Source organism: Trachymyrmex septentrionalis, unplaced genomic scaffold (assembly GCF_001594115.1).
Source record: "Trachymyrmex septentrionalis isolate Tsep2-gDNA-1 unplaced genomic scaffold, Tsep1.0 scaffold80, whole genome shotgun sequence".
Lineage (NCBI taxonomy): Eukaryota > Metazoa > Arthropoda > Insecta > Hymenoptera > Formicidae > Trachymyrmex > Trachymyrmex septentrionalis.
Window position 1 is genome coordinate 2383615 of NW_017305988.1, and position 8565 is coordinate 2392179.

At 39.8% G+C, this 8565-nt stretch overlaps 1 protein-coding gene across 2 annotated transcripts in view; it reads right to left on the minus strand.

Annotated features, from left to right (window-relative positions):
• Positions 1-7081, minus strand: part of LOC108754776 (Kv channel-interacting protein 1) — a 48889-nt gene extending 41808 nt beyond the window's left edge. The window contains exons 1-2 of one of the 2 annotated variants that reach the window (XM_018497362.1): positions 6803-7081; positions 3121-3566 (exon numbers count right to left, since the gene is read on the minus strand). In XM_018497362.1, coding sequence (XP_018352864.1) covers positions 3121-3285 — 165 coding nt within the window. In that variant the 5' untranslated portion in view covers positions 3286-3566; positions 6803-7081. Of the gene's footprint in view, positions 1-3120; positions 3905-6802 lie in introns of those variants that run through there. The other variant, XM_018497363.1, reaches the window with a different exon arrangement.
• Positions 7082-8565: the final 1484 nt, after the last annotated feature.

An 8565-nucleotide genomic window follows, 5' to 3' on the forward strand; every position in this document is an offset into this window, starting at 1 on the left:
GATTTTCTCAATTCAGCCGGGGCGGTATCTCGCGTGCGATATCGTTAAAAGCGCGCGATTGCGAAGAAATATACGGGCGGCCGTGAAAAAGCGCCGAGGGACGGCTTAGTTCGCGCTTATGCCATTCTATAGCACCTATTCGCGTTACAACAATACGCGAGTCATTGTGCAAGCGGCTACTGAATAAATTAGCGTCCGGACAGCTCGTCCACGTCCCACTACGTAAATTGAACCACCTCCTGTCGAGAGTGAATAACCTTAAATTCTGCAACGGACTGCTACTCTAATATGTGCTTGCGTGCGTTTGCTTAATCTCCGCTTTTAATATTAAGGGCAAAGGTGCTATGGTATGATTGAGCGTAGGTACATTAGCGATCCAATGCAGCATATAACATCGTGCAGTGTTATATACACATGCAACACGTTACGTTATGCCAAGATGTCTTATGCCCTGTGTTCTACGATAGGGTCGAATGCCGTAAAAAATTGGCCAATCACAGTTGAATATGAAAAAAAAAAAAAATAATTGACCGTGATTAATTTATTTTTACGGTTTATGGCTCGCGACCATATTCTGTGTATGCGAGAATTCCTCTCTCTCAGTCCTCATAAGAGAGGAATACTCGACTGTGATTGGTCAATTCTTACAGATTACAACATACGATTACAGCCAGTATAAGTGCTCCTTTAGCGATCAGCGGTCGTTTCCAAAGAAAAAAATTTCGAAAATCAAGAACTGATTACGACGTCTGATTCAGGTCCATTTGACATTTTGGCTGTGAAAAGACATCAAATAATTAATATGCCTCTCGAGGTGGAGTCGAAACGTTCATTCTGTACGGTACCCCCATTCGAACCCACGTTATATACTTGATAAATACTTTGTGTTATTACAATATTATATATACTGTCACGATATCGCACTGCGACATAGTCGAGCATAGTTTTGTCAGCGAGAGATACACGTCATTTCCAGAATATATTGTACAGAACAACCGCGAGAACTTGCAGATATTTACTGTTGGGGACAGCCTTGGAGAGACCGCACATCGGCTGAACGTCAGGTGGATTGAGCACTGACTCGCTGGCGATCGCTCGCTGGTGAATATTTTGCGAGAGTCGTGAAAGTAACGGACCGCACAGAATTTCGAAGCGTGCACGGCTTTGAGTTTCACCGAACCGTGCGCCAGCGAAAAATTATGCACCGCAAAGCGCGAACGTATAACGAGAGCCCGTAGATTCAATATCGACATGGACCACTTCGGTGAATTAACAGAGTAGAGCAAGTGGCATCGCATATGTAATTACGTCCATGGATGATCATCACGGGTATTTGCCGATGACACTTCAGTATTTTATCATTTAGCGCACTCAGTTGAAAATATGAAGAAACACACGTGTAATTCGGTACGTTAATGTTTCATCGTATAAAGAATTTTATTTAAATTCAGTTTATTTAAACTAAAAAGGGAGGGAGAAATCATTTATTTAGTGCTCCGGGAATAAATTCCTCTGAAGCGTTCTTCAAAAACAAAAATATATAAATATCTATATAAGAGAAAAATAGAATCAAAAGAGAGAGAGAGGGAGAGAGAAAATATGAGATTTGATTTAAAAAAAAGTTATCCGCGCACAAATAAGTTGTATTATCAGGAACTTAATATGAGTATTATATTCATTTAATAGCTCGTTAGTAATCCAATATTACAAAGGTTACAATCGCTTCTGTTAAAATCTATTGGAAACTTCTCTATCGCGTATATCTATCGAATGGAAATAGACGCGAGTGATATAAAATTCAGCCACAAAACTGTGATTGGAAATAGAGCCAAATCCGTTTCTGGCTATACGAACTTGTTTGTCTAGTGCCAAGTTTCTATTATTTTTCTGTTATACCGCTATGCAAGTAGTTTCTACTGCTGTACTCTTTCTTACAATCGGATACGCATCCGAAAGTTTTCTAGGTCGATATAAATGTCTTATACCCCCTACAATCGTTTCCATATTGCTAACGCAATTTGTACTTCGTTGCTGCATTGCCTTACCTTCACTCACGTTGCTGCAGAAATTGCGTGAAAATTCAGTACAAATCGGTGTATCCACCCACATTTCATCCACATAAATCGAGTTTGATTAGTCAATAATTTCCATATTAATTGATTTTCGGAAATGTCTCAGAGATATCAGATTTGTTTATAAATATTATAATATAAAATGTTTGTATATGTTCGAAGAGTTTAAAATTTACGAATAACGTTTACCACAAATAGTTAAGGTTAACCAAATGTTCGATGATAACGCAGTAAATCGATTGGAAAGAAATGCTTTTTACTGATGATTGAGTCCAACGGCGCTATAATCAATTCATTTACGTAACCGCGTTAACACAATTTCTGTGGGATGCCCATGAATAATCAATACTTTGCGAGACTATCTTTAATAAAGAAAGAGTTAAAAATATGAATACGAACTATGCTATATCAGCTACCAACCGTTGTTACAATCTTGCAATAACGAACAAAACGATGTTCAGAAATCTTGCCTCCGGCATAATTCCAAGTTGAAGTAACAGATATGACGCACACTTGATTACATTTCATTTGTCATTCGATAAAACATGACATACGGCAAATTCTGTTACGTTAAACATTCAAAGATATTCAATGACAAGCGCAAAGCGTGAGAATTAATAACTTTGGGAACGTTTCTTAAATAAATTAATATTATCGGGAAATTACTTTTTCCCTTTTGACATTTTTCGCTCTTGGGATGCGAGTCGGGTTTTTCAGTTGAAATTTTCAATCGTAAATGAAAAATGCAAAACAACTGTGCGTATAAAACAATTTCGAATAAATTCAAGAAAGTCTCGCATACAAGAGAAAAATCGTTGCAAGCTCGGTGATGAAATGAAAATAAATTGATAGCACCTTTCCAGCGAAGTGCAAAGCTCATTGGCATATTACAACGAGTGGTGTGATAAAAATTGCGATGAATACGACGGTATAAAAGTGCTTTTGCCCCCGCCCCCGCCCCTGCATAATTTCACGTTTGCCAATTCGAGAGAGGGCCCGATCCCCGAGAGGGATCGATGGTGTCTGCGGTAGGTCGAGAGGAACGTACCTGCTTGAAGCCTCGGTACATGACTCGGATCTCCTGGCGGGAGAACTTGGTCTGCCGCAGAAGTTCCTCTATAGGTACCGGTCTGGTGGTCTGTTGCCTCGCCCTCGTGCTCTCGAAGTCGAAGAACGCCTCTTCCGGTCCCGGCGAGTCCGGCGGCGTTGCCATGACCTTTGATCCTGCCGGCGCTTAAATTGTCGAAAGCCCACAAGGACAAGACCGTGTCTCTCTCTCTCTCTCTCTCTCTTCCAGCTTCCGTTCGCTCTTTTCTTATGTCCAGTGACCCGCGAGGTTACACCATCGCCGGCACGTTCTCCCTCATCGTACGTCTCATCGTGCGTTTCCTCTATCGATTTGCCCCCCCCGCCGCGTCTCGCCCGAGACTTCTTCCCCTAGAGATCTCGCGTTTATCGGCGGAAGCGCGAAACTCCCTTTCGAACAACGGACAACTGCAAAATATTTTTCCCACACGATCACGGCTTCGTGTGCGAACGAAAAGTTCGCGCGCGACGCTTACGACAATGCGTTAAGTCTTGGTAACGAGCAGGGTGTACGTGATGTAAAATAAAGCGTGATATTTTTAACACTCTATATAATTACATACGGCGCGCTTATCGATTATATCAATGTTCCCTCCGATCGGATAATTAGTTCCGTCTTTACAACTGAGCGGACGTTACAATGTGCGAGTATCCGACACGTTATGAGTTAGCGGAACAAAATGAGTTAGAATCAATTCTAACTATATCGTAAGACCGTTCTTTCTTTTCATTTAGTGATTGTCGAAATTGTGGTAACGAATCATACTTAGTAATTATTGTCACATTGATAACGACCCGATAGGATGGGACCGAAATTGTTGAGAACGTCGAAATATATACATGATGCAGGCGTATTCGAGTAAGGACGAAATTATTTTGTTTCGCGCTTGCAAAATCCTGAAGAGATTCACCGAGAGAAATGTTTTTGTATGAATAACTAAACATTTTTGTTTTACTGGCGCAAAAAGTATTTGTTGGTATATAATCAAACCGTTGCTGGGATTTGGCATAGATTTATCCCACGTGGAAGAAAGATAGCGCAAGTAAACAAAAATGGACCCGTAAAGGGACAAGGCAAGTCTGATGTAAGTTACATATGTGACCCGAGGCTTAAGGCTGAAGTGACAGACCTTTGCATAACGCATAATGTATAAAGCATAAGAAAATCGGCTGAATCAGAATCTTTTATTTCATGGTAAGGAAAGAAATAAAGGATTCTGATTGGTTCACTTTTCTTATGCATTAAATTATGCATTATGCAAGACTCTGTGCTCCAACCCTTAAAGTTAAAGAAATTTTCAAGATAAAGCAGTTCTCCCGTATGATAGTGTGTGGCGTGCATATAAGCTATTAATCACTATTAGTAAGGCACGGACATAAGCTGAAGCTGCGTCTTAGATCTAGATTTCGGGGTCATTCTGTTAGAGTCGTAAAAATAGCCCAGTATAAGACGAGTGAATATTATTCGCATAAAAATCGATGACTTGGAATTCGCGAAAGGTTACTGTGCCAAAACTTCGAGATCGATTCTGGGTGCGGCCGCTCGAAATTTATTAATAAAAACTAAGACGAATGTCGTGACAGATGTGAAAGAGCTGTACAGAAATTGATGCGTGAAATCTATCAGACTTCCCTGCTTTTTCGAGATATGAAAGAAGATCAAATGGTACGCGGTGAAAAAGAAAGACTTTTACATTAAAATCCAAATATTTATTAATATTTGATTATTAAATTATTTAATTTTTTAACATTTAATTATTAAATTAGACTAGAGCTCAGCAATTTTTTTATTGTGACATAAAAACTATATTTTCAATTATAAATCAGTAGATTATTGTAGAAAATAGTTATCTTTTTATGGCTTACTTTTATTCAATTTTATATCATTATTTTTATATCTTAATTTTATATTTTTTGATATTATCCAAAATATACAAAGTAACACGACTTGCGAATAATGCAGTATTTAATATAAGATATTAAAAAGAATCAACGATAAGGTGGATTTCGCGTATAATTTCACGACAAAACCGATGTGAAGTTTAAGAGGCAACAATTTTTCTCCAACATACCGCCTTTACCAGCATTGACGGACGCGGATTTACGGAAAATGTTAAAGATTAATGTCAAAATATTTATATCATTATATATATATATATATATATATAATGATACGGGGTCATCAGGCATATCGTAAGGTGTATAAATAAGCTCCCTGTCGATCCATACTTATTGATGCAGGAAGTATTACAATGGTCAATTATATAAATTAGCATTTCAAAGAAATAAAATCAAAGCATACGCGTTACATCTAAAGCAATTTATTTAAGCATTTAAACCCTAATCATATTATACTACAGGTTGCCGATTACGGTTACCGGTTGTAACATATGTTCTATTTTAGTCAATCAGACGCAGCGAATACGAACTAGCTGCAATGTAATCGGCTAAAATAGAATCGTCAATCGATGACCGTAACTGGCAATCAGTAGAGCGTTACAATTATGTCTTTTGTTCCTTGCATCGCAATATCAGTCTCAAACTATTTCGATCCACGCATTGTATTACTCGTATTATTTTATTTTTTACTTTCTAAATAATTAGACAATTCTCCCAGATTTATATTTCACTATATTAATTAGTCAAATTTATATCAACGAAGACACGTCGATAATTCCATACTTTCATATTTGTTTAAACAATTTTGCTTACTTAATAAGAAATTATTATGCAAATTTGTTGTCTCTCGATTAAAATGACGATAAATATCTTTTATTAAGAGACTAAAACGTACGAGAGAAATGCGAATAATCGAAACTGACAATTCGCCAACCAATAACAGATTCACAATTTGCATATTTTGCCGTTTTGAAATTTTCTTGCATATAGACTACTTCAATCTGTATATAGAAATTTCAATCTTGTGAAATTTTGATAAATCTCTTCCGTTTATTAATTTTTTTTATTATACCCTGTTGAGATCAGTTTTTCAAACTATTATTTTTTACAATTGACTAATTAACTGTAAATCATAAGTTTTTCAATTACATAAAGAATTTCCGAGATTTCCTCAAGTTTCCAAGATTTTTTCCAATTTTTATTTCGACATCAAGAGCTCCAATTATCATAATGTAACAGCGAGCTGCGCGCAGACAAAAGAAATTTGCTTTAGAAAGATCTGTCGACCCGACGTATTCTTTGTCACGCTCAGAGCCAAACATTGCAATTTAGGTACCGTACTAATGAACGTTGTAGGTGTTCGCTATGAAACATAATGAGGGGCACGTTACCCGAGAAATTTCTCATTTTACATCAAATAAACCCATAAGACACGGTTTAAAATTTATTACCGAATTCATTTCTCATATACTATCACTATCATCGCACAATGAAATTAAATCAAACTGAAGACATCTGAACCAACAGCTTTTACGAAACACAATAGATGTAGCAAGTCCTAAGAAACCGACCAATCACATAGCCGACCGTGCTTCTCACATTCAATTGTAATTGATTAATTTCTTAAGGACATTATTACATTGCATCCAATATGTTTCCGAACTAAACGCAATCCGAAAGTACCAAGCATCCCTCGTGCCGCCTACGTTAAAAAAGTGTAGATTACGTATTTGAAGAATTGTCACCTGTTAACGAAGGAGGTAGCGATAGAGGACTGCGATCAGAGCGGCGATAATGAACTGTGCGGTAAGATTCGCGGTCGATTTTTTATTGCGACTTATTACGGGGCGCAGGGCGCAGTAGGAAGAGAGGGGAAAAAAAGGTGGAAATACACGCGCGCCTATTCTATCATGGATCTCCCGCTTGGTTCGCGCGAGAAGATCGCGTCCGGCGTCGGCGGCGTCGACGGTCGACAGTGGCGGCGGAGGCGGTGGTGGCGGCGGCGGTGGCGGTCCCGGGAGCGAGAGGCAGCGGCTCGCACGCGGCTGCATCAGCGGCGGCGGCGGCGGCGGCGACGACGGGGGCGGGGGCGGCTGTCGACTCGAGCAGGGGGATCACTCGGCGAAGGGGTTGCCGACCCTCCCACCGTCCAGCGGGGAGGTAGCGCGGCGACGAGACACGAGGACGTCAACTTGCCGATCTCCATAACATGATCTCGTCGCGCTTCGTATCGTCGCGCCCGCGCCGGTCCTCAACATCGACGTGGACCAATCATTATCCGATGTGGGGGGAAAAAAAAAAGAAAAAGAAAAAATTGTACGAGAAGAGATGAAGAAAGAGCGAATGAAAGAACGAATATCTCAATATATCTATTCTCGCAAGGCACTGCCACCAATCCACCCACGAGAGATTGAGGAGCTTTCACGAGTGACGAAGCGCAAACAACGAAACAGAAACAATCCGAACAGGTACGCGACCGGCGGTACACTGGCTGCCCGGGTAGAGCGCGCGTAGTAGACGACGCCGCCGCTGATTGGCCAGCCGCTCCGACCAATCACGAAGCGGCGGCACGCCGAATCACCGCGGCCGAGTGCCGCCGATCCCTTTGACGTGCCGCCGTGCCGCGCCGCGCCGCACCGACGAAACCACCCTTAAACCCACCTGAAGGTTACAACTTGCACAGTGCGTGGATACTATCGGATACTATCCTTCACGCGTGTTGCACGGGACATGTGCTCGAGGAACGTGTGATCGTATCCTCGATATCGTATCCTCGATAATGATGAAGATGTAGGAAATAGATAACGCGAGAATTGCTTTACGGGATGGGATATAAATCTTTCGCGGAAATTAGCGGACTTAATTCCGTCACGCAAATATGACGTAATCACGTGAATGTAGCGTGACGGAAAGCATTAATTTCGATAAATAGTATGTACTGCGAGCGCGCGAAAAGATTTGTTAATCAAGATTTGAGAAGTTCGTTACACATGTAAACGTACGTCGATAAGATAACTCTGATAACTGATGATGGTAACAGAAATACAGTCTGTATGCTATATTAACACTGTTAGCAACTACGACGAATATTGCATTTGTACAAATAAATTTTATAGGTACAATAATATACCAAAAAAAAAACTTAAGCAATGAAACGTAAGCAGAAAGCTAATGGCCGATTACAGTAGAGACCGTAAAGCCATAATAAGCAGTACAGCAAATCCAACATGTTGGATTTCCTTACTGCTACTACTTAGGATTACATTCCAAAACGTTCTCTCCGAGGAAAATTTTACTCGGAGAGAAATTTTGGAATGCAGTCTAAATTGTTCTGTGTATCATGGCTGCAATTCACGTAGAAATTACATTATAATTGCACGTAAATTGTGCACTTTTATTAATATCCAAATAAATTCTGTACACGTATATATAACATTTTACAAAACTCATCAAGAATTTCTCATAAGGGAAATTACTAATGAAAATGTGTATGAACTTAACGTTAAAC